Source organism: Trichomonas vaginalis, chromosome III (assembly GCF_026262505.1).
Source record: "Trichomonas vaginalis G3 chromosome III, whole genome shotgun sequence".
In the NCBI taxonomy this organism is placed as follows: Eukaryota; Parabasalia; order Trichomonadida; family Trichomonadidae; genus Trichomonas; species Trichomonas vaginalis.
In genome coordinates, this window is record NC_067205.1 from 25,030,398 (window position 1) to 25,055,051 (window position 24,654).

General features: G+C 33.5%; 13 protein-coding genes and 5 pseudogenes across 18 annotated transcripts, besides 3 other annotated features; 7 read left to right on the plus strand and 11 right to left on the minus strand.

The window, feature by feature from the left end:
• Positions 1–16,129: part of a mobile genetic element that runs on past the window's edge.
• Positions 274–835, plus strand: TVAGG3_0760480 (annotated as a pseudogene). Its single transcript has one exon. A coding segment is annotated over exon 1 (562 nt).
• On the plus strand, positions 2,035–2,990 carry TVAGG3_0760490 (uncharacterized protein; the record flags this gene model as incomplete). Its single annotated transcript, XM_051245604.1, has 1 exon — positions 2,035–2,990. A coding segment is annotated over one exon (956 nt), but the record flags the coding sequence as incomplete, so codon positions are not given.
• On the plus strand, positions 3,198–3,585 carry TVAGG3_0760500 (annotated as a pseudogene). Its single transcript has one exon. A coding segment is annotated over exon 1 (388 nt).
• Positions 3,602–4,052, minus strand: TVAGG3_0760510 (annotated as a pseudogene). Its single transcript has one exon. A coding segment is annotated over exon 1 (451 nt).
• TVAGG3_0760520 lies at positions 4,088–4,961 on the plus strand (annotated as a pseudogene). Its single transcript has one exon. A coding segment is annotated over exon 1 (874 nt).
• TVAGG3_0760530 lies at positions 5,514–6,030 on the minus strand (annotated as a pseudogene). Its single transcript has one exon. A coding segment is annotated over exon 1 (517 nt).
• On the minus strand, positions 6,428–6,838 carry TVAGG3_0760540 (organellar and viral DNA polymerase type B; the record flags this gene model as incomplete). The annotated part of the gene is made up of 1 exon (XM_051245605.1): positions 6,428–6,838. The coding sequence occupies one exon, from the start codon at positions 6,836–6,838 to the stop codon at positions 6,428–6,430; it is 411 nt and encodes a 136-aa protein (XP_051092192.1).
• Positions 7,857–8,792, minus strand: TVAGG3_0760550 (organellar and viral DNA polymerase type B; the record flags this gene model as incomplete). The annotated part of the gene is made up of 1 exon (XM_051245606.1): positions 7,857–8,792. The coding sequence occupies one exon, from the start codon at positions 8,790–8,792 to the stop codon at positions 7,857–7,859; it is 936 nt and encodes a 311-aa protein (XP_051092193.1).
• TVAGG3_0760560 (uncharacterized protein) lies at positions 9,812–10,396 on the minus strand (the record flags this gene model as incomplete). Its single annotated transcript, XM_051245607.1, has 1 exon — positions 9,812–10,396. One exon carries the CDS (start codon positions 10,394–10,396, stop codon positions 9,812–9,814), a length of 585 nt encoding a protein of 194 aa, XP_051092194.1.
• On the minus strand, positions 10,823–12,631 carry TVAGG3_0760570 (DNA/RNA polymerases family; the record flags this gene model as incomplete). The annotated part of the gene is made up of 1 exon (XM_051245608.1): positions 10,823–12,631. The coding sequence occupies one exon, from the start codon at positions 12,629–12,631 to the stop codon at positions 10,823–10,825; it is 1,809 nt and encodes a 602-aa protein (XP_051092195.1).
• On the minus strand, positions 12,701–12,961 carry TVAGG3_0760580 (uncharacterized protein; the record flags this gene model as incomplete). The annotated part of the gene is made up of 1 exon (XM_051245609.1): positions 12,701–12,961. The coding sequence occupies one exon, from the start codon at positions 12,959–12,961 to the stop codon at positions 12,701–12,703; it is 261 nt and encodes an 86-aa protein (XP_051092196.1).
• Positions 13,006–13,230, minus strand: TVAGG3_0760590 (phage tail repeat-like family; the record flags this gene model as incomplete). Its single annotated transcript, XM_051245610.1, has 1 exon — positions 13,006–13,230. One exon carries the CDS (start codon positions 13,228–13,230, stop codon positions 13,006–13,008), a length of 225 nt encoding a protein of 74 aa, XP_051092197.1.
• TVAGG3_0760600 (uncharacterized protein) lies at positions 13,610–13,762 on the minus strand (the record flags this gene model as incomplete). Its single annotated transcript, XM_051245611.1, has 1 exon — positions 13,610–13,762. One exon carries the CDS (start codon positions 13,760–13,762, stop codon positions 13,610–13,612), a length of 153 nt encoding a protein of 50 aa, XP_051092198.1.
• A 247-nt stretch (positions 16,130–16,376) lies between the features above and the next one.
• TVAGG3_0760610 (phage tail repeat-like family) lies at positions 16,377–16,510 on the minus strand (the record flags this gene model as incomplete). The annotated part of the gene is made up of 1 exon (XM_051245612.1): positions 16,377–16,510. A coding segment is annotated over one exon (134 nt), but the record flags the coding sequence as incomplete, so codon positions are not given.
• A 72-nt stretch (positions 16,511–16,582) lies between these two features.
• Positions 16,583–16,933, plus strand: TVAGG3_0760620 (uncharacterized protein; the record flags this gene model as incomplete). The annotated part of the gene is made up of 1 exon (XM_001300432.2): positions 16,583–16,933. One exon carries the CDS (start codon positions 16,583–16,585, stop codon positions 16,931–16,933), a length of 351 nt encoding a protein of 116 aa, XP_001300433.2.
• Positions 16,934–17,430: 497 nt separating this feature from the next.
• TVAGG3_0760630 (uncharacterized protein) lies at positions 17,431–17,672 on the minus strand (the record flags this gene model as incomplete). Its single annotated transcript, XM_001300433.2, has 1 exon — positions 17,431–17,672. A coding segment is annotated over one exon (242 nt), but the record flags the coding sequence as incomplete, so codon positions are not given.
• A 1,724-nt stretch (positions 17,673–19,396) lies between these two features.
• Positions 19,397–20,027: a mobile genetic element.
• A 357-nt stretch (positions 20,028–20,384) lies between these two features.
• Positions 20,385–21,334: a mobile genetic element.
• A 54-nt stretch (positions 21,335–21,388) lies between these two features.
• On the plus strand, positions 21,389–22,759 carry TVAGG3_0760660 (uncharacterized protein; the record flags this gene model as incomplete). The annotated part of the gene is made up of 1 exon (XM_001300434.1): positions 21,389–22,759. The coding sequence occupies one exon, from the start codon at positions 21,389–21,391 to the stop codon at positions 22,757–22,759; it is 1,371 nt and encodes a 456-aa protein (XP_001300435.1).
• Positions 22,760–23,272: 513 nt separating this feature from the next.
• Positions 23,273–24,562, plus strand: TVAGG3_0760670 (ankyrin repeat and SOCS box-containing protein 4 family; the record flags this gene model as incomplete). Its single annotated transcript, XM_001300435.1, has 1 exon — positions 23,273–24,562. One exon carries the CDS (start codon positions 23,273–23,275, stop codon positions 24,560–24,562), a length of 1,290 nt encoding a protein of 429 aa, XP_001300436.1.
• Positions 24,563–24,654: the final 92 nt, after the last annotated feature.

Genomic DNA, 24,654 nt, shown 5'->3' on the forward strand with positions numbered 1-24,654 from the left:
CTTTAGAAATATCTGTAAGTTTTGTTGTTATATTTTTGTCAACGTCAAGAACTTTCACCATCTCGGTTATACCAACTTTCTTTGCTTTATGAAAATATTTTGGTTCAGCAAATATTGCTATTCTATAACATTTACCATTGTTTGTATAAAGAACTATTCTGTCAATGTATTTGTATTGTTTGTGTGTGTAAACTTTGTTCTGCTTCAATTCGAAGAGATACTCGAATACGTCCATCTTTTTATTCTAAGTAAAATGTCATTTCCGAAAAATAGAAGCGTAAGTGTTTCAAAAGGTTTAATGGCGGTGGCAGATGTGAAGTTAAATTCACCAACTCAAACAAACAGTCAAAGTGTTATTGTCAATGTCAAAGACAGAGATGTTGAAGTGGGGAAACCATACGAAGACGAAGATGGTATAACAATTGTTCCTGTAAAAGAACAACCAACATATCCTGAAGTTAGCAGAGACTTAAGTTCTGTTGCAGATATTCGAAACGACTACCAACAACTGAAAGACAAACTTCAAACTCAGGAGAAGATTTGTCAAGCTTTAAGTATAATGTTAAACTTGGTCGAACACAACCCTGTAAAAGTGAACTCATATGTCATTGCACCTCATGAAGTTTTGAAAGAACTATTGAAACTTTTGACAGAGGCAGACGATATAAACATCAAAGAAATAGAACCCGACATTAGTTGCTGTGGTGTTTCATATAATGTCATTGACAAGATATACGTTATGAAAGGAGGTGAAACGTTGAACTTAAAGTATAGTTTCCCAGACGTCATAAAAATATTTGACGACCACAACATTTCATTAAAGTTTATTTGCTAAGTAAAAATGTCAAAACTTCTTGAAAGATGTTTGAAGAAAAATAATATAGACTTTATTTCATGTAAAGGACTTTACACACTTTTGAACGATATGAAAGACCCTGTTTTGTTTGTTCGTGTAGACAAAGGAAAGTTCTATGTCTTTACAAAATATTTGAACTTCTTAGACAGAGAACTTCAAGAAACGCCATGTGAAAGTTTAGATGAAGTTCTTCTCACTTTCAGAAAAACTTTTAAATATATATAAATGGCAGAAGATATAATGGTTTATACTATTACGACTAAAAACCCTGAGTCATATAATTCTATAACAACAAACTTACAAAGTCCTCAAGGACGATATTGTAACTAACCTTAAACACAATGACGACTAAAGCCTGTTTTGCTCTTTTGACACCAGAAGACTTTATTGTTGTGAATGGTAAAAAATACTCCTTTGAAGATACTTACTCAGATATACCACCAACAGGTTTTGTTGACTTATTTAATACTTTAAGTACGGGTGTAAAATGTGCTGCAACTAGAGCAGGTTTCATTATGTTTGGATGTCCGACTGAGTTTACTATAAACGATATGAGCTATAATACAAAACTTATTTCTGGTTTTTACTACCAACAATTTCCTATAACAGGAAAAGGTGTCATACAAGGAATGTCTATTCCATTGACATTAAGCACACCAATCTTATATATTGTTTCAAACTTAGGTTCAAAGTGTTATTCGAATGTCGACAGAAACTACTATGACCAAAAGATACTTATGCGTATAAACAATACTTTCTCTGCTGGTTTGCCTATTGTTCATTCGAATGCAGAATTTTCAACCTTAGTGAACTCAAACACTTTGGCAAGTATAACGTTGACATTAGTTGACGCAAACTTTGTTCCTGTAAAACTTTTATGTCCTATGTATTTGTCAATGACAGCAGAAAGTTTCGAATTGGAAGATGCAACTGGTGAAAGTATTGTATTACAAGAACAACTTCAACAACAAATAGCTCAAGAACAAAAATGCAACAACAAAGTCAAGAATAAAAAAAAATTTTTTTTTATTTTTATAAAAATGTACAGAATAGATGTTTCAGATTTTTATGACTTCCAAGCATTCAGAAATATGTGTCCATTTCGAGACTATAACAAAGCAGTCGAGAATTTGAAACGTTTAGTCATTTATGTCGACTCTGCCCCAGAATGTTATGTTATGAAAGAATGGGATGTTGTCTTTAACAAACCAAGAGCAACAATAGTGTCTGAACAAGAATGTAGACAGAAACTTAAGAAAATAAAAGTCGTACAAGTTGGCATGAAGATGTTAGATGCTTGGGATATCTTATTGTCAAAGTTAGAAGATTTTTCAGTTCGAGGTATAAAGTTCTATACACCTTCTCCAAACTTCTATTCTATCTTCACTGGATATAAATATGAACAAGTAGAATGGAAAGAAAATATTATAGAAGCTTGGTTAGACCATGTCAAAGAAATTATATGCAATGGAAACGAAAGAGTCTATGAGTATATCTTATGTTGGTTTGCAAACATCTTACAACATCCAAGTGCTAAAAATGAAACTGCTCTCATTATAATTGGAAAACAAGGAACTGGTAAGAACACATTCTTTACAGATATTTTGTGCAAACTGTTAGAGGGCTATTCGAACCCGAATATGACAAACTTAGAAAACATCTGTGGCAAGTTTAACTCCTCAATAGAGAATATGAAACTTATAGTTTGCAATGAACTTCAAAGTATAGATACAACAAAAGTTTTGAACTCAGATGCTTTGAAGAGTCTTATAACAGACAAAGTTGGAGTTGTTGAAAGAAAGTATAAAGACCAAAGAGTTTGTGAAAATGTTGCAAACTTCATTATGGTTTCAAACAATGCTGTTCCGATGAAGTTAGAAAGTTCTGACAGAAGATATGTAGTTGTCAGAACGTCAGATTCTCATATGCAAGATACAGAATATTTTGACGACTTAGCAGAAACTTTGACATCTGACTTTTACAACCACTTGTTCTCATATTTCATGACATTAGATATTTCTAAGTTCAATCCAAGACAAATTCCACATACCGAAGAGAGACAAACATTGTTAGAAGCAAACAAGAGTGTATATGAACTGTTCATAGATGAAACTGACTTTGAGTGTTTAGATGAAAGGTCATTGTACGATTCGTATAAACAATATTGTCAAGAATATGGTTATATGACAGCGTCTAAACGAACATTCTTGGCAAATGTCAAAAGTCTTTTAGACGTACAGAATGGTGTATATACAAAGAAAATTTTTATGAGTAAATTTAAAAAAAAATATTTTTTTATCCGATAGAAAAGATGGCAAAATTCATCTCAGTAAACAAGTACATGTCAGGACTTAAAGAAGAACTAGACCCATTCACATATTTGAATGTTTACTTCTACCATTTTGAAAAGTCTTCATTCAGCAAAGTTTGGAACATCGAACCAGTTAAGTTTGCTATTGTGACTAAAAATGGTGCGAAATTTGAAGACTTAGACATAGAAGGTTTGTTAACAGTCAAAGAAAATTTTGACAGAAGGTTCTCAAACCTTAAAGAAGGCAAAGCATACAAACTTGTTATACCTTATGAACAAAGAAAGCAGACGACTATGAATATTATGAGTCTAAAGTTGTAGAAGTTCAAGGTAAATTGGGTAAAAAGATTTTAGAGTCTAAGCCAGTGTTTACTCCTAAAGAGGAAGAGAACATTGACATTGACCAGAAATGTTCTAAAAATAAAATTTTATTTTTACATGTCAAATTTCTTTTTCTCTGGAACTGGTTCAGGTTCTTTCTTCTCTTCTTCTACTTTCTTTTTTTCTTTTCTTTCTTCTTCTTTTCTGGTGGAGTTATGTCAAACTTCTCAGAACCATATTTTTGTAAAAGTTCTTTGTCCTTTAATAGCTCTTCTATTCTGTTTTCTATTTCATCTTCAAGAACAGCGCATGTGTCTTCTTTGCATTCTAAGAAGTTTTGTTGGACTTCATCTCTCCAAGAGGCGTCATCTCTGTCAACAAGTCTGTCATTGACAAATTTTAAGACTTCTCTGCTTAATGTTTTATGGTTCTTGTCATATTCCCAGAAACAGAACTTTAGAACAAATTCACCTTTCTTGTTTACACTATGTAAGATTTTATGGTCGACAGATGTTTTGCTGTCAAAAGCTTGTCTCGAATATAGATAGCGAAATCGCTAGACATTTTCTAAAAGATAAAAATTTTAATTTTTCTAAAATATGTTAGAAAAAAAGTTTGCTGACATTGACAAGAAATTTGAGAATGTTTTAAACAAGAACAAGAGGAAGTTAGAAAATGCTCAGATAAAGCCTATACATGACAAGTTCTTATTTGCTCAGAATGGTATAACAGGTCTAATTGCACCACCTGGGTCGGGTAAGACTTTCACTTATCTTAAAATGGCTGCACAACAACAAGAACTAGATGAGAAGAACCCATTTTATGAGTTAGTTTCATTTGTAGTACTTCTGGTCAATTTGACCAAACCGTCAATTCGTTCAAAGATATTATAAAGAAGTCTAAGTTAGTATGTATAAAAGACTCTGAGTTGTTTAGATTGATAAAGAAGTACCAAAGAAGAGTTTTGAAGTATATGCTATAAATGAGTATATAAATTCTAAGTTTAAAGACCCAAATGAGGAAATGCAGAGAATATTAGAGAAGAAACACTTCAGAAATAAACAGAAAGAGATAGAATACATTTCGAAGAAATTGCAATCTTACGATTGGAAGACATACCCTCATAGATGTCTTCTTATCTTAGATGATTTCGCCTCTCATCCTTTGTTAAAGAATAGAGAACAAGATATGTGTCGAATTCTTAAGAAACTTAGGCACTTTAACATCTCAGTTGTCATTTGTGTACAGACAGCAAAGAGTTTAAGTAAGGATGTTAAAAAGAATACTGACTGACATTATACTTTTCCCCGGATTGTCCGAAGACGATTTCATGGAACTTATGAAAGAGTCCATGGCAGGTAAGTTTGACAGACATGAACTATGGGAGAAGTACAAAGTCATACAAGACCCTCAACTTCTTTCAGAATTCATATCTACGCAAACAAAGTTCAAATTGTAAAAAGTCAAGCTTGAAAAATGTAAGTGTTTAGTCTTAGTAAGTCTGTTGTGGTGCTGGGGCTGTCGGTTCTTCTGGCTTTGGAAGGCATTCAGGAAGAGGGACGTGAGACATTCGTTTGTGTCCTGTTGGAAGGAAAAACTTTTCCTGTCGGAAGGAAGAACTTTTCCTGTTGGAAGGAAAAACTTTTCCTGTTGGAAGGAAAAACTTTTCCTGTCGGAAGGAAAAACTTTTCCAGTTGTCGGGAAAATTTTTTCCAGTTGTCGGGAAAATTTTTTCCTGTCGGAAGGAAAAATTTTTCCTGAAGTTCGACCAAAAAGTTCTCAATTTTCGAAAATTTGAATGGTTTACGGACGGACAACTGGAAAAATTTTTCCTGTCGGAAGGAAAATTTTTTCCTGTCGGAAGGAATTTTTTTTCCTGTCGGAAGGAATTTTTTTTCCTGTCGGAAGGAATTTTTTTTCCTGTCGGAAGGAAGGACTCGGAATGCCAGAAGGATTTGACAAGGCAATTTACTTTATAGAGCTACCTGAGCCATCTGAAGTCAAGCGTAAAAATAAATGGTTCATCTACTCTACTTGTTTGAAGTTGTCAAAATACTCTGTTATTTTTTCCTTTAACAATGGCAAATCTTCTTTGAATGTAAGTATTGTACAACCTTTCATATCATAGTGTGTTTGAGGTAACGTATCTTGAACTATTTGTTTCACATCTTCATTCGGTGTCATTGAAATCGGTAAGTTTTCGCGATAGAACCAATTTCTGTCAGATTTGTAAATCTTAGCAAGGTCGTAAAAGCTTTTGTTGTTTTCTTCTGACTAAATGCAACATAACCATATCTTTATCTTCTTCATTTTCCATCTCTTCAGTATAAATCATATACTTATAGTTCTTTTCCTTTCCTTTTGGTACCGAACGTGGTATTCTTTTCTGAATGTTTTTGTCTTTTGCTTCAATGACTTCATCTTTTGCTTGAAGTTTCTTTTCCATCTCTTCACGTTCTTGTCTATGAATTTCGTCAAGAAGTCTGTATATATTCCAAGCATAACGAGGCGAAGCCCACATTGCAACAGCATTTACAAGAAGTCTATGTACATACCAACCTCTCAAACCATTTGGCAAATTTTTACGATTTTCATGAGTTTTAGGCGACCCCGAAGGAAGTCGGTCTCGCTGTGCTTCGCTCCAAAGTTCTTGTGTGCTTTGGTTTTTGAACCAATCGTCTGTATGTTTGGTATCTGGAGCAAAACATGCTGTCAAAATACTTTGCATTTGGTACATATCGTCTTTGACCGAACGAATGAGACGGAGTTGTTTGTTAAACTGTATGTACTCATATTCTTCATTTATGGCTTCATGAACGATAGCAGTTGTTGTGTTCTCTGATGTTGACATATCTGTCTTTACATACAAAATAAAAAAAATATTTTATAAAAAATTAGCGTTATTTTCTATCTTTCACAAAAGACCAAAAATAAACGCTTTACATGTATTTTTCAGCAACTTCGTCAAATAATTTTATAGCTTTATCTATCTCATCTACTTCAAACGTTTCTTTACCTTTTATGGGAGCACCATACATTTTCTCAAACTTTTCGAGTAGTTCTGTTTCAGCAGCTCTCATATCATTAGCAAACACAACCTTGACTATATTGACTGTACTGTCATATCTTTGAGTTATATTATATGTTCTTCCTATCTTATATCTCTTTGTATTGAAGTCCTTCGGTTTCTGAACGATGTAAAGTAAGCCTTCACTGCAACGTTCCGTATCGAATGAACCATATGTTATGAAGTTATATCCAACAACTGAGTCTAACCATAACAAAACTATTGGTATAAGACTTTTGTCGATGAGATATGCTGTAGTTCCATAGAATCTTACCGATATCATAAGCTCAGGATTTCTTGTCAAAATTTTCTGAGTTGAAGCATTTCTAACCCAGTCGTGTGTTTTCTTTCCAGATGGAGATAAAATGTCTGACAAAGAATATTTGTTGTATTTCTTTGAGTATCTTACGTTTAAATCACCTATTCTAACCACTTTGGTGTCATTGTCTATCTTTTTAACTGTTTCAAACTCATTGTTTGACATTTCTGTTCTTACATACAAAATAAAAAAATAAATAAAAATAAAACTAACTTTATTTTTTCTATCTTAAGGAAATTCATGATTTTCATAGAGTTTTGGCGACTACGTTTTCTTACGTACTCGCTGTTCTTCACTGTTTTTCGTACGGAATCTCTACCCTCGTTTTTTTCGAGGGTAGCAATCTTATGCCATTTTACTCAGAATTTTGTGCTGAATTCAGCAAAAATATATTTTAGGGTAGAAGGTTAGATCTCACCCGTTTTTTCACCTGTTTTTTCACCTCATGAATTTTCATGATTTCATCGTACATGTTTTGTCAAAACTTCATCGTACATGTTTTGTCAAAACTTCATCGTACATGTTTTGTCAAGACTTCTTCGTAATGAGCGTAAATCAGACAAAAATAATGTTTATGTTAGCATGTTAGATCTAACACGTTTTCTAACACGTTTTCTAACATGGTCTAAAACTCTCGAAAATCTTGAATTTTCATGATTTCATCGTACATGTTTTGTCAAAACTTCATCGTACATGTTTTGTCAAAACTTCATCGTACATGTTTTGTCAAAACTTCTTCGTACATGTTTTGTCAAGACTTCTTCGTACATGTTTTGTCAAGACTTCTTCGTAATGAGCGTAAATCAGACAAAAATAATGTTTATGTTAGCATGTTAGATCTAACACGTTTTCTAACACGTTTTCTAACATGGTCTAAAACACACAAAACTCATGAAATTTCATACGGAATTCAGCAAAAATAAAGTTTATGTTAGCATGTTAGATCTAACACGTTTTCTAACACGTTTTCTAACATAACTATTTACAAGCGTTTTACATGGTATATGTTGCGATGGTTCATGACTTTAAACAGTTTTGTAGCTTCTATTTCTTCGCTGAGGATATCGAATGTTTTAACTATGCCGAAGGTTTCTTTATACTTCTTCTTGACGTCAGATAGAAGGAAATCGTCAGCAGTTGGATAGTTTTTGTTCAGAAATTCTAACATGTCCATTTTATCTTCTGCTGGCTTCTCTGCTTCTTTCTTTAAGTCTGCATAGTCGTTTCTCATTCTTTCTATCTCTTTGACGGAGTAGTTATATTTCCTAATTGCCGCTTTACATTTAGAACATTGCGGGTTCATTTTTGCGTTATACATTGAAATTTGACCTGCTAGAACAACTAAAGCGTCAATTGCTCTCTTCATCTCAAACATAGCGGGTCTTATTTGTTCATGCCATACCTTACCTCTTCTATCTTTATCTCTTATCTGCCATACACATTTTGCAACTAATGAAACAAAGTTGTCGTAGGTCTTAAATTCTTCAGATTTATATATGTCAGAAACATTCTTATATACCATGTCGCAATCTTTGTCCATAACTTTATGGTTGCAATGAAATCCTAGAAACTCATAGTTTACCTTTCGTATGAACTTCTTTATTTCTACTGAGTCAGTTGCTTTGACTTCTATTTCATCGAATTCAGGAATAGTGAGTTTTTGCTGCTGAATTTCAGGCAATTTGGGTAAATGGTCAATAATGTCCTGCATTTCATAAAGATACTGTTCATTTGTTTCATCTTTCGCACTACAGTCTAAATTACATGTTAAAAGTTCTTGCTTTATCTTCTGGATTTCTGTTTCGAAAGTATATGAAGAAGGAATGAAGCTTTTCATCTCTACTAACATAGATGTTGGATTCATGACTAACGAGTTTGGTGCTGTTGTTTGAATTGTTGTTGTGCCGATTGTTGACATTTCTGTTCTTTTATACAAAATAAAAAAAATAAAAAAAATAAAACTAACTTTATTTTTTATTTCGGGAAAATTCATGAAAATTCAAGAGGTGAAAAAAGAGGTGAAAAAACAGGTGAGATCTAACATGCTAACATAAACTTTATTTTTGGTGTAAATTTCATGAAAATTCAAGAGTTTTAGACCATGTTAGAAAACGTGTTAGAAAACGTGTTAGATCTAACATTCTAACATAAACTTTATTTTTGGGTCCTTTACACTCATTACGAAGAAGTCATTACAAAACATTTACGAAGAAGTCATGAAAATTCAAGAGGTGAAAAAAGAGGTGAAAAAACATTTACGAAGAAGTCTTGACAAAACATTTACGAAGAAGTCATGAAAATTCAAGAGTTTTAGACCATGTTAGAAAACGTGTTAGAAAACGTGTTAGATCTAACCATCTACCCGACATTCTCGTCAAATACAAAAAAATGACACTTTTTCATTAGATAACTGTTATTTTTTGACGAAGTGAAGGTTGACACTTCGTCAAAAAAATCCCTGAAATCATATCTTACATACAAAAAAATACAAAAAAATGACACTTTTTCATTAGATAACTGTTATTTTTTGACGAAGTGAAGGTTGACACTTCGTCAAAAAAATCCCTGAAATCATATCTTACATACAAAAAAATACAAAAAAAACTAACTTTATTTTTTCTATCTTAAGGAAATTCATGACAAATTCAAGAGGTTAGAAAACGTGTTAGAAAACGTGTTAGATCTAACATTCTAACATAAACTTTATTTTTGGGTCCTTTACACTCATTACGAAGAAGTCTTGACAAAACATTTACGTTCATGTTTGACAAAACATTTACGAAGAAGTCTTGACAAAACATTTACGAAGAAGTCTTGACAAAACATTTACGAAGAAGTCTTGACAAAACATTTACGAAGAAGTCATGAAAATTCAAGAGGTTAGAAAACGTGTTAGAAAACGTGTTAGATCTAACATGCTAACATAAACATTATTTTTCAATACTTTTTCAGCACTTTTCCGTAGTTATATATGAAAGACAATTCGAGATAAAAGTCATAGTACAATGGAATAATATGTTGCACACCATTTGTTGTGAACCAAACTTGAAAGTCAGAGAAACTGTTACTAGGTGGTTCGTAGAATTTAGAAGCAAAGTCATAAAAGTCCTTACCAATACATAGAAAACTATTGTTGCTTGAACTGAAACTTGCATGACACATAACATTTTGAGGGTCAAACACGTTTCTATAAACTGTCAAATCTGCTGGTGGAAGTATAAATTTAAATGGACCATCTGGTGGTAATGGTTCGTTCTGGTTTAGTAACCGAAGAAATTGTGCCCAAGAACGTTTGTCTACTTTCCAAAATAAAAACTCTGTATCTCTTGGAGGGTTAATTTCAATCTTTTGAAATGAAACGGTGGAGTTCATCTTGTCATATTCTAGTTTCAGATAGTATGTTCCATTTAGTAAAGAGTCGTATTTTTCTTGAAATTCCCAATAATATTTGTTCATTTGAGTTTGAAAGTCATTTAGAGTTTTCTCAAGACTTTCGTCTGAACGAACTGTAAAGATTCTCATTTCGTCAAATTTGTCTATTAGACCATCAGAACCTTTATACTGCCCATGAAAATATACTGCGAACATAAATGCGTTAGTTCTATTTGAAAACAAAACTCTTCTAAATCCTATTGCCTTTGCATCTGAAGGACTTTGAAGCCAACGAATTGGATAGTCAAACCTGTATATTCGGGATGAAATTTCTTCATCTGAAATAGTCCTACCAGCATTTGTAAAGATATAGTCTAACGGTTTTGTATCTGCTACTTTTGTTCTTTGTTTTTCAACCTGAAGCATTTAATATATGTAAAAATATATTGTTTTAAAATGGTATGCCATTTCATATTTCTCATCTAACAAACAAGTTTCCCAACGGTCTTCTCCAACAAACTCAGCGTACATTTCAAATAAAATTAAAAAAATGTCACTTTTTTAAAAATAAATTTTTTACTTCATGCAATGTTTTATTTCTGTGCCGTCTTCAAGTATGCCCCAATACTTACGCTTGGAGAGGACATGAACTTCGGAAAATACCTTATCTAGCTTAAAACAGCCCATCTTTTCACCGACCATACCCATTTCAATGAGTTTGTTGTACCCTTCTTCGTTCGTCATGAGTGCGTCAATGTTCTCATAGTAAACCACAACTTTCGATTTGACTTCGGAGAAGAATTTGTTGTAGTTGTCAAGGACTGCCTTTGCGAACTGAGGGTAAGACCAATGTTCGACAATAGGTTTTAATGTGGTTACTAAGCCACTTTGACCTTGAGTGAATTCGTACTTCAAAACAAAAGGAGAAAACCTTTCAACAAAGTTGTCGACCTTCTCATAATGTTTACTCTTCATCTCTTGAGGTTTCTTAATGGAATATCCCCATGTCGAATTCATAAGCAATTTGAGTGTCATTGCAAGTTTGGGGTTTGAAGCTTTCCTAATATCATACAGTTGTTGTATGACTTTTCCAACTGTATAGTTCCTTCCCGGAAACTCACCATCTTCGTTTGGAATTCCAGTCGGAATATATTGGACAAACCTCATGTATGCAGCGTTAAGGTCGACATAGTATATTTTTTCGTTTGAGTCGAACTTGTCGCAACCAATTGGTCCAGTTTGTGGAAATTCAAGTGAGTCTCTTATCTTCTGAGAAACTTCTCCTGTTATCTCATAAACATCGTCGAAGCAACCTGTTTCATATAAAACCTTCTGACCTAACTCAGATGCTCTCCAATACAATTTGACGTCAATTGGATGTCTCAATGGAAGTTTGTTTATAGCATCTTGAAGTTCTTGCAACCTCATTGGAAGTTCTTCTGGTTCAGGTTGGTATCCGAACAATCCAACTCCTTGTGGAATTGTGTACTTCTTTTGTACTAGAACTTTGTCTGGAACAACTTTTGGTCTTGCTAACAGTGAAAAGTTTGTTTCGTCTTTTGGTACAAAAGTTTCTGTCAGCTTGTCATCTGGAATTGGTTCCAACAAACCTTTCTCGAAAAGAATGTTTACAGCTCTGACAATGTTGCACTTGCCTTTTCCGAACAATGGGTTTGTAAGACTTTCGTTCAACATGAAGTGGTTGTGGACAATTGCAATCTTCAACCATGGTAAGTCTTTGTCAACAACATAGTCGTCATGTGAAGAACCTTTAGCTGTAGGTATGTTGACTCGGATATTGACATTTGCCAACGGTGCAATTTTTGCCAATTGACCTCTGAGAATGTACCTTGTCTTCACACATGACTCAAGATACTTCATCTTCTCATCTGTAACAAGACCAGAGTTCCTGAGACATGTAAGAATGCAAGGTTCATTGACAATTGTTTCAATTGAATTGTAAATTCCATACCTTGTCAAGTCAATGTCAGACTTATTTATGAACGGAAAGTATCCAGCATGTTGTCTGACTGCTTGAGGGTTAGGTTGGTACCATTCGAACTTGACACTTGCAATTCCTTCAATTGCATTCAAAATGTCTGAGTCGGAGTCAACCATTTGTTCTCTCTTTGTAGTCTTGAAAGCGTCAAGAAGTTTTGCAGCTGTTTGTTCATTGCCATTTGCATAGTAAATGTGACCATTCAAATCCGTTATGGTCAATCTGAGATTGTGTCCTTTCTTATTTCCGTCTTGAATTGCAGCAAGTACTCCCATGAAGCCTTCTTTGTTCTTTCCTTCGTCAAAGTTTACTGTAAAGGTTCGACCAGATGTAATTTGACTTCTAACTTCACGGTACTTCTCATATGCATATCTTGTTCTTTCCATGGGAGCATGTGTGTCTTCACCTTTTCCTTTTTTCCTTCTCAAAGGATGCAATTGTTCGTCATGTTTCCATTAGAATCTGGCAAAGCCGTCGTGTCCTTCAACTTGAGGTTCACTAACATCGAAAGGCATGTCCATAAGACGTTCTTCTTCTAACCTCTCTAGTCTGTTTGGATAATTTGCACGTGCTGTTTCCAAATCCATTTCGTAGCGAAGACCAGACAATTTGTCATAGACTTTTATGGGTCTTCCCTTCCTATATTTAAACTTCTTCGAAACTCTCCAACCATATCTTTGCAACTCTGCTTTTATTCTAGCAGACTTTCTATCCATTCTATATGGGGGCATTTTTATAAAAATAAAAAAATATTTTTTCTTTACTTTACATAACCGCCTGCTGCCATAAGTCTTTGACGCCAACCCATACCAGCTAATGAAGGTTGACTTGGTTTAGTTTCCAAACTAAACTTTGGTTTTGGTTTATCTTCAGTTTTTGGTTTTTCTTCTTCTATCGGTTTTTCGTCACTTTTCGGTTTCTCTGACTTTACCTCACCTGCAGGAACAGTTGTGTCGTCAACATCTTCATAAATATCATATGCCATTTGTTTTTGTTTTCCTTTCAACTTTTTGTGTTTGTTGTAAAGTTTAGAATATTTCGACTCTAAGTCAATGAGATGTTCTATAATGAACTGTTGGTCAGTGAAGTAAACTTTTCCATCTGTTGTCTCGAAAGCTCCTTCAGACTTCAATATTTTATTTGTGAGAGTCTGTTTCTTTTTTGAGATACTAGCCGTTCCATTTCTATGAAAAGTGACTTTATAGTTAGGGTTTGTATTTCCAGACCTGGCACTTTCTATTATTGAATTTTTCTCTTCATCTGTAAGTTCTTTGACAGGTTTTGACAATGGTTCTGAACTTTTTGTTTGTGGTGTCAAATCTACCGTTTCAACTTCTTCGGTCATTTCATCTCAGTAAAAAATTTTAGTTTGGTTTGTTTTCAACTGGTTGTTGTTGTTTTTTAAGTCGGTCTAAAACTTCCTGAGGTATAGGAAGAACTTGACAAACACGTTGTGTAACTGCTGGAAGCCGACAAATCCATCTTGAACCCATTTGTCTCAATGCTGTATTGTTCATTTCATCTCAGTAAAAAACTTTACATTCCCCACGTTTGAGGCGGTTGAGGTTGGTTATTGTTTACCCATTGTTGTGCATGGTTATATCCTCTGTTAAAGAATCTTTCACCTTGGTCCATATAGTGTCCTGCTTGGTTATAGTAGTCATTTGCTTTTTATAATAGTTTCCTGCTTGTCTTCCTACATTGTCCATCCATCCTTGAACTTTTCCTCTTGTTTCAGGATTTGGAATAAGATTTGTTGCATCTCGTGCTACATCCCAACCTTTCTGTACAGTTTGTATAATAGGTTGTGCTTTCTCTTTCAGTATACCTAATGTACTCAAAATCTTCCTTCCAACTCCAAATACACCTCTGGCTATTGTTCCCACTGCGGGCAAAAATCTGGATGCAACTCCTGCTAATGCGCCAAAAAACCCATTTCTTATAGGATAAAAATGACGAATCCAAACAAGGACCCCTATGTTTCTAAGGCAACAAAGAAAGCACTCATGGTAAAAATCTTTAGTTCAACACCAAATGCTTGGTTTATGGATATCTTGGAAAACATTCCGAGGTATAGAGAAGATGGACCACCATACTGGCTAATATTTGTTGGTCAAAACACAAGATACTGTGAAGCCATACCATTATGGTCCAAAAATATTTTAGATGTGAAAACTGCTTTGACAATATTCGTTGACAAATACCATCCAACAAAACTGACATCTGACTGTGAAAGTTCTTTCAAATCAGATGATGTAAAAAACTATCTGCGTTCAAAAAATGTAAACCAATATTTCATTGTCGACCAAAACCATTCTGCTCTTGGTGTCATTGACGGATGTATAAAAATGTTAAGAGACTTAAACCAACCACAAGGTGGTGAAGCAAATGAAATGTCATATGACGACAAGTATAGACACTTCTCCCAAGCAAAGATGAGACAAGTTTTAAATATTTACAATAGCCGTAAACAAAAAGGTTTGGGAAACCACTCCCCTGAAGAAATGAAAAACAACCCTGACTTAGAGAAAGACTATATATTTAATAATTTAGTCAAAAGAGACAAACAAGAAAGAATGCCGGGCTTCAAACTTAAGAAAGGCGACAAAGTAAAATATAGAAATACCTAAACGCGACCCATATGAAAATACTATTGACTATGACAACAATGGGAACCCGACAGGTACTCACATTCGTGTTCGTAAAAATAGAAGAAAGTATACAAGAGAATATTATGAAGTTTTAGGCAAACATGGCAAAATGTACACACTGCAAGCAGAAGATAAAACTACTATTGTCAGACCTCGTTTCAAACTTGTCAAAGTTCAAGGTGGTATACTTTCAAAGACAGTTCCTAACAAATATAAGACAACTCCTGACGAATATGCTAAAGAAGTTGAAAATGACGACTAAGCATTTCTATACCATGCGTAAACTGTCATGTAAGGTGGCATGTAGTCTTTACTTTGTCCCGTTGTTTGTGTATATCCCGAAACGCGATGTGTATGGTTTCCTCCTCCCTCAGTGTTACTCCAGTAACAATTTATAGCAAACTTAACGTTGTCTTTAACATCATATCCTTTACCTTTTGTCATTGCTGACCAATCCCAATATCTATGCTTATGCCAACCTGCTTGAGATGTACTTAAATCTATGTAGTGACTGTGTGCAGGTAAATTTTCACCTGAAATCGTTTTACTTCCACCTGTTTCCTTTGAAGAGTTTGCACAATACAAAAACCTGTCGACTATTTGAGTCCAAGTTCCAAAACCTAAAACTGTTGCTGGATTTGTTGAATTCATTGACGTATAAATAGAGCCTATAGGATATAATGTTTGAAGTATTTCTGTCTTTAATGTTTGAAGCTCTGTTTTGTCTGCTTTCTTGTCATATAAATCTTGAGCAGTGAATTTAATATTATGTTCATCCTTCATGACATAAACATCTTTACATCTAATGTTTCTCATCGTCGTTATGTCGTCATCCGATGTTAAACCTTGTGGAAAGTTAGGAGGTTTACAATATAATGCATCCCCACCAGTTTCTTCAACCGTTCCTTCAATACTTTCTATAGCAACAGTTGTAAAACTTGTATGTGTATGGTTCTTATCTGCTTTCTTCTCTAACTCATCGTTAACATAAGTTTTATCTGCTTTAAGGTCTAAACATCCTGAAACCCATCCTGTATCGGCTTTAGTTTTTAAAATCTTCGATGTCCATTCATGGTACCAGTCAACCCTTTCTTTCATTTCGTTATCTTTTTCATCCACATATTCCTTATCTGCTTTCTTCTCTAACTTACTAGCCACATATTCCTTATCCGCTTTCTTTTCAAGGCTAACGTTTAAGTCTGTTATTTCAGATATAGAATGTGTATGAGTCTTTTTAGAATATTCGTTTTCAGCTCTCGTCACTTCACTTGACATTTTATTGTCAACATATGTTTTGTCTGCTAGTTCAGGATGAGTATGTTCTTTTGTTGCATAAGCATTGTTAGCTCTTTCTTCTTCTTTTGCTATTGCATCGTCTACATATTCTTTGTCAGCTTTGTTGTCAACATCTGCTTTCAAAAGAAGTTCATTTATAGGTTTCTCGTTTAAAGTTCCTTTTGTTGGATTTATACAGACAGTATTGTTCTTCTTGTCTTGAAATAGAAACTCATCTGTCATTGGGTTTAATGTCAGTTTTAAGTTTCCTTCTTTCAATGACTCAGATATCTTAGAATAGTTTGAAAAGTTTGTTGTGTTCTTATTTAGAGCTTGCATAATGAGTTGTCGGTTGTGTTGTATTTCTCTCATGGAAGCAATATCTTTCGACATTTTTATTCTAGATAAAATATGCTTTCAATAGAAAAAGAAAATTCAAGAGTTGCTACAACTAAACCATTAGATGAACTTTTTACTAATGTCGGTCAAAAGTTTGAGACAGAGACCGTAAAGCATGAAGGCTATCGTTTTGACTACCCATTAAGATGGCTAAGAGACCCATCTGTCACAAAAGCTATTGGCTTTCGTAGAATGAAGTTCATTTCAGAAGCCATACATGGTTTCCCATTTACGGTCGGTTTTGAAGTTAGATACTATAACAAAGAAAAACGTATGTATGAGAAATTTGAACAGGGAAAACTTTTACAAGTTAGTTTGCTTGTAAACTTAGAAACAACTCTTCAAGCTTTTCAAAAAAAATAAACGATATCATATCGAATATGCAAACCAGTATAACATTGACGAAGGAGAATACCATCTCGATATTATTTATGACAGGAAAAATGCAACTGTTAAATCAATAGAATAGAAGACCTTGGAGAAGACGTTTATATTTCTACAAATATAACAACTTGGCATGGTATAGATTTATGAGGATGTTAAATCAGCCTGCAGCATATCCAGTACACCAGACTTTTATGAAGTCGAAAACCCTAATGGAACATATGAAAATGTTTTTCGACCAAGATGCTATTATTGTTCATGCTTCATTTTCTGGCGCCCAAAACTTTCTTATGCTTGGCAAATGACTTTTACGAAAAACCTACAAAGTTATACGAACCACCAAGTGGAAGTATTTCAGACTTTCAAGTATGGTTTACTACAGATGGAAGAAAAAGAATAATTCCATTATACCATGCGTTTTTACTTAGAACTTAGTTTCATATACAACTACTATCGAACGGTAAAAATATAATTTTTTAATACGGTTGAGGTGTTGGATTTGGTTGCCAACTTGACTGTGGTGCAGGTTCAGCTGTTGTATAACAGGAGCTTGTTCTTCTGGTTCAGGGTCTTTAGGTATAATACCAACGAACTGACCTACTCTTTTACCAATATTTTTGACACCGTTCCATACTCCTCTTCCGACAGATTTTATTCCATTCCATATACCTCTTCCAACATTTCGAAAGAAGTTTCCTATCTTACTGAAGAAACCCATTTTACTATATGTAAAAATCTAATGTCCGCCTAGTCTCTTACGTTTCCTGTTGAGTTCCATAGCATTCTTTAACTGGAGCTCATACATTCTGTTTCTCCTCTGGTAGAAAACATATTCTGGGTCAACTCCTGTGTTCGCGTCATCTGCATAAAGTTGTATTATCCCACTTCAGGGTTTGTATAAAACTCTGTCCATCTCATATTTGCATACCATGGTGGCAAACCTAACGCAGCGTCATTTGACATGGCAGTTTGCATTTGTACATCTGTTGGCACTTGACCATAGTTTGCCATGCAGTTTGTATTCTAACTTCATTTGGAATATTCTCTGGGTTTGGTTGTCCAGGTTGCTGTGCATTCGCTAAGTTCTGTGCGTCCATTTAATATTAGATAAAAATATCTCTTACGAGTACATATACTGAACATTTGCAGGCATTGGTTCATCTTCATATTCTCTGTACTTTTCTGCCACGTCAAATAAATAAATGACACAATGGAAAAAACCTAAAACAAGTAGTCCTATTTCAAACCACATTTACTTACTAATAAAATTTCGTTATTGTGACACTTTCTCCGGTTTATAGGACCTCTCTCATATTCTATCTTGTCATATCTAAACACATAGTCATGTATGTCCTCTAACCATTTCATGACACTTTCCAAACCACTTTTATCGGATGTAAAGTAAAAGCATGGATGGTTATGTAAAACGTCTAAAGTTTCTAAAGAGTCTCTCAAAGTCCAGTCTACTTGGTATTGAAAATCCCATGTGTTATAGAACGGCGGGTCCACTATAAAGAAAACATTTTCCTTGTCTTTATATTTTTCATATAACTCTGTCCAATGACATCTCACAAACTCTATACCCTCAATATATTTTTCTATGTCCTCTTTGAAAACATTTGTATAGTTAAGATATAAAACTTTTGACATAAGTGTTTCAATGTCATGAACTCTTATAGAACCACTATATAATAGTCTAGCAGATATACTATCCCAGTCTATATATTCTGCTTTTTTCAAAACCTCTCTCACAATATTTTTCTTATCTAATGGTATACGTTCCATCTTACCTATCTGAATCTTTTCTTTTAACTCTTTCAATATTTTGTTTGTGTCTGGAATATGTTTGAGACGGTTCATATAGTTGTCGAAGTCATTGCATATAATCTTTGAGTCAGGAAATATTGTATGGCACAAATGGGATATATAGAAACTTCCACCGAACAAATCTACAAATGTTAGACCATTCGGTAGTTTCTTAAGTTCTCTCAATATAATATCTTTACATTTACTCTTATTTCCAAAGAACGGTAACGGTGGTTTTGTAAAATTCATTTATATATAATAATAAAAATGTTTTTTCCTGAAAAGTGACAGAAAAGTGACAAAACATGAAAACATATATAATTTGTGAAAAGCGACACATTATATAATGTTTTCGACCCAGAAGAAGTCTTCTCAAAGTATACTTCCTTGGAACGCCCGTAACTTTTCCTGTAGCGACGTTAGACCCTTACTTGTCCGGACAAAGTTATACTATTTTGAGTGCTCTACAAAAAAGTCAACGGCTGGCTCGTCCTCAGAAATTTTTTATGGGCTAGAGGGCACGAAGTGCCGGAGGCCCATCCCAAGAAAAAAAAAAAAAACTTCATTATACTAAACATCTTCAGGGCTAGAGGGCGCAACGCGCCTGGAGGCCCCACTACTTTTTTTTTTTTTTTTTCTTCGAACTAAGCCGATCGCTTCGCTCGCGGCTTCCGCGAATTACAGATCAGCAAAGATTTGAATCAAAATCTTCGAACTAAGCCGATCGCTTTGCTCGCGGCTTTCTTTATTATTTTAAATTTGCATATTTCCATCAAAAGTTCATAAGGTAAAAAATTTCGTTTATTTTTACTAAGAAAAAAAAGGTTTTTGATAATAAATTTATTTTATTTCGAAAAAGTAGCAATAATCGTAAAAGGGTATTGATAGGCTTGCTAAAGTAACTAATTTTAGCTGTCAAATACTTTTGTATTTTGAAGTAAATTAGTATAAATTTGTTTTTACTTTTATTTCGAAAAAGTAGCAATAATCGTAAAAGGGTATTGATAGGCTTGCTAAAGTAACTAATTTTAGCTGTCAAATACTTTTGTATTTTGAAGTAAATTAGTATAAATTTGATATTATTTTAACTCCCTTTGAAAACCTCAATTTTCCATACAGAGGGAACGGGAATAGCATCCAATATTCCCTGAGAATGGTTGCGCATTCTCAGTTCCCTCTATATTTCGAACGAAGCTCTCATCGGTCTTTTTTTTTAATACTAAACGTTTTTTCCCCCTGTCACTTTTAGCTAAAATTTGGGTTTGCCGAATATGAGCTTCAAACAATTATTATGTAAATAAAAATAATTAAATATATGTATTTATTCGTATTACAACCGTAGTAAGTCGATTCTTCCTTTCTTCTACTGAGGTTTGAATTTGATTTCGAATTGTAAAGAGATTCAAAGGGAAAATACTAGCGGATAAAAACTACCTCCATGAAAGGGTCAGAATGGAGTCAAGTTGTATTTTTTGATATTTTTTGCTTTTCGAGCCTAAATAGGTAGCCAAGATAATGCCTAAAAATAAGGTTCTAAATTCTGAAGTTTACATAATCCTCCCGGGCGCACCCTTAAAATGTTATTTAAGGGTGCACCCGCATGTACGTTTATTTGAGAGGAGGAGGATTAAAATTGAATTTGCCCATACCAATATATCTGATACAATATCCTTAAGTTTTACTAAAAAGAATTTTTTAAAATCCCTGCAGATTCGGGGATTTTTAAATTTTTTGATTTTTTTCGAAAATTTTTCGGGAAAAAAATATTTTCAGAAGAGCCTTAACGGCTAAGTTTTATGTTTAATGTTGAGTATCAAAAAGAATGGGCATCTGATATAGCCATCATATATCCCAGAAGCAAATAAAAATTCTGACTTTTTAAGCATAAAAAATGAAATTTTATTTTTTGCAAAAAACAGGCCACCCGGATGTACGTTTATTTGAGAGGAGGAGGATTAAATTTTTGAAAGCACTAAAATTTGTAAATATGCTAGTTATATAATAATATGCATTATTTTAAAAAATAAAAATTAAAGCACGTTAAAATTTTTTTTGATGAATTTTTACAAAAGCTACTCAGGATAATGCAAGATATGAATAGTTAAACATAAATTTCAAATCAGATTTTACTTATAATAAATATTTTAAATTTCCGAAAATTAAGTTCAGATCGACTCTATACGTAGTAAATACTAAATAAGGTGCCAAAAACTTATTAAACAGTATTAAAACTATCAAGATTGTAATGTTTTTGAAGAAAAATTTATAGAATTATGGACTTCAAACAGATATTATGTAAATAAAAATAATATAATGAATTTATTTATTCGTATAATAGCAGTAATAAGTCGATTATTCACTTCTACTTCTGAGATTTGAATTTAATTTCGACAGAAAAAGAGATTCAAGAGGAAAATACTAGGGGAGACAAACAGCCACCATGACAGGATTATTATGGAGCCAAGTTGTATTTTTTGATATTTTTAGAGTTTTCCTACCTATTTAGGTACCAAGTTATTGCTTAAAAATTAAGGTTCTAAATTCTGAAGTTTACATGATCCTCCCGGGCGCACCCTTAATTTTTCATGAAAATTAATTTTTTTCTAAAATTTTTTTGAAGAATCTTCTATGAGTGATAATAATATTAGCTATATACAAATACCATATCAAGACCTTGACTCTGAGTTATCCAGGTACATAGACCTAGACTTCATGAAAAAGCCGAGGGAAGAAGAATACGTAATTCACTTCGAAAAGACCAAGAAGTTACTTGAATATTTTATGAAGAAAAGCGAAGAGAAAGAATTCAAATTATTCTCATTTAAACTTCCTACACCTCCCGATCTTCCATCTGCTTCACAACTTGTTATTCATATCAAATTAGAAAAATTATTGAAGAAATATCGAAATCTAAATGCAGATTTTTATAGTTCATGTGTAGTTAAAATCTCACGAGTTCTTTGCTTTCTAAATGATTGTAAAACTTCAGGATTTATTGCCGCATTTAAAGCCGGCGAATACAAAAAGAATGCCAACTTTGAATTTAATACAATGAAGTCAGTTAAAACTGTTATCTCCAAAATTGCTCAATTAGATCGTTTATCCAAAAAATACAAATATGACTCTCTTTATCCAACAATTTCTGAACAACTTATGCATGATTCATTGAAGAATTTTCAATCTCTAATCGAATCTAAGAATGATTATTGTGAAATATCCGGCTTTGATGATTTATTTTTCTGTTATATCTTTACTCAGAACAAATACGATATTTTCAAACCCTACATCGACGATACCGTTACAATGCTCAAAAACACAATTTTTGGGAATGGCTCCTCAGACGATTTATGGAATTCTCCAAAAATTCAGTTTTTAGGCATTGCCAAGTGCTACAATGCCATTGGCGAGGTACTCAATCCATCGAATCCGAAGCAAGCTACCATCCTTCGCTGCGCCGTAGTCCGCTTTTACTTCGATCAATTATACGTCAGATGTCCCTACTTGAATGTGAAGCTCGACCACACGCAGTACAAGCGGAATTGTGAGATTGTGCGCGAAATGACGTGCGAAGAACTCGCAATCAGCTCTGTAATGCTCAAACCAGAGCAATTAAAGATGAAATTTAAGGATGTAGCCCTGAATTATGTAAAAGCATTGGACTCTATATCACAGATGCAGTTCTATACAGATCCTGCCGCATTTGCGTGGCTGTCTCTCAAAGCAATGAATTATATTGATTTTATTGCGAAGAAAAACATGAACAAAGTTAATGAAAACCAAGAGGAGCCTGATCAGAATAACACTATTCTCGCTTTCGATGACATTTTCTCTGTTTATTGGCCGTTGATGGCAATGTGGCCCCTACCGGACCCAATGTCTCTGGCCTTGTTCATAAAGACAGCGGTTGGATTGAAACTCACATCTCAAATGGAGTACGCTAAAACTGTCTTCGTTTCAGCAATCGAATACATCAAAAATTTCCAGCCAGATAACGTTTGATATTTAGATTCTGTTAGTCTAATGTTTGTTTTATTTGTTTAGTAAATGTTTGTTTATTATTGAAAAAGTGACATTTTTTTCATGTCGAATTCCATTGATAGCCATAGTCATTACGATTCACTAATGAAGTTATTTAAAAATTATCAGCATATATTTGATGTATTGTACCAGTTAGAAACAGAAAATGAAGAAGAAATATGCAATTTACTCAAAGATATAAAAGTTATTTTATTAGATACGAATATTATTTCACCTTCAGATATGGTAAATATCATATGCAAAATATTTCCATATAATATACGTCATTTCAAATCATATTGGTTACTTTTCAAAAGATTTTATGAATAATATCATCAAATAATAGATAATTGTATTCCACCATTTCTTGACTACTTTTATTATAAAGAATTTGGAGTTATTATAAATGAAAATAATCAAAGTGAAATCATAAATTTTGAATCTAGAAATCTTTCATTAGATATTCATGATGAAAATACAGTCTATAGAGCAATTATGAATGATGCCAAAGAATCATTTATATTATTTACCGAAAGAGAAGACTTTGACAAAAATCAAGTATTTGAAAGCAATTTTTATCCAGAGACAAAAGGAGGGTATTCTTTTCTTGAATTATGTTGTTATCATGGTGCAGTTAATTGCTTTAAACTATTGAGATCGAAATTCAAATCTGAAATCACAGAAACATGTCTTAAACTATCATTTTTGAGTGGAAATGCAGAGATTATGAATGAATGTTTGAAATACCACAGACCGGATAAAAAATGCATGCAATTTGCAATTATTTCTCATAATATCGATTTCGTTTCTTTTTTGATTAATGAATACAGTTTAGAGATTGATTTAGAAGATTGCTCAAATTATAACAATATTCAAGTATTTTTTGTTTATTTAGATCAAACTAAGGATATCAACAAATGCTTTGTCTATTCAGCATTTTTCAACATTCCACCCCTTTGTGAATATTTTATTTTAAATGGGGCTGATACAAATTCAATGATTAACTTTACACTAACTGCACTTAATATTTGCGCTTCTAAAAATTTATATGAATTAGCAGAATTTCTAATATTGCATGGAGCAGAAGTCAATGCAAAAGATAATGATGGGTCAACAGCTCTCCATCTTGCAGCTAAAATGAATTGTTGCAAAACTGCAGAAGTTCTTATTTTGCATGGAGCTGATATCAATGCAAGAGATAATAGGGGAGAAACTCCTCTTCATATTTCTGGATTTCATAATAATAAAACATTTATAGAATTTCTTTTATCCCATGGTGCAGATATAAATTCACAAGATGATGATGGTGATACTGTTCTTCATCTATCAGCCAAACGCAATAAAAATGATATGGTAGAATTTCTCATTTCTCATGGTGCAAATATCAATGTCATGAATATTCAAGGTCAAACACCTCTTCATTTTTCCGTATTTAATAATAACTTGGAAAGTACGAAAGTCCTTATTTTACATGGAGCTGATGTTAATAAAAAGGATTTTTATGGACAAACAGCACTTCATCTTACAACATTTAATGATAATAAGGAAATAGCAGAACTTCTTATATTGCACGGAGCAGATATTAATGCAAAAGATAATATGAACCAAACCACTCTTCATTATTCAGCTGACTATAATAGTGGTGAAATTGCAAAACTTCTGATTTCGCACGGAGTAGACATCGATGCGAAGGATTGCAGTGGAGAAACGGCTATGAATCATGCTGCAAGAAAAAATCATAGATATATTATTAAACAACTTATCCCTTATTGCTCTTTCTCATAGATTGAATAAAAACTCTAGAAAAGGAGAAAAAGTGTCATACGCGCAAGAAATGTTTTATGCCACTTTCCTCCCATTTGCTAAAGTATGTAAAT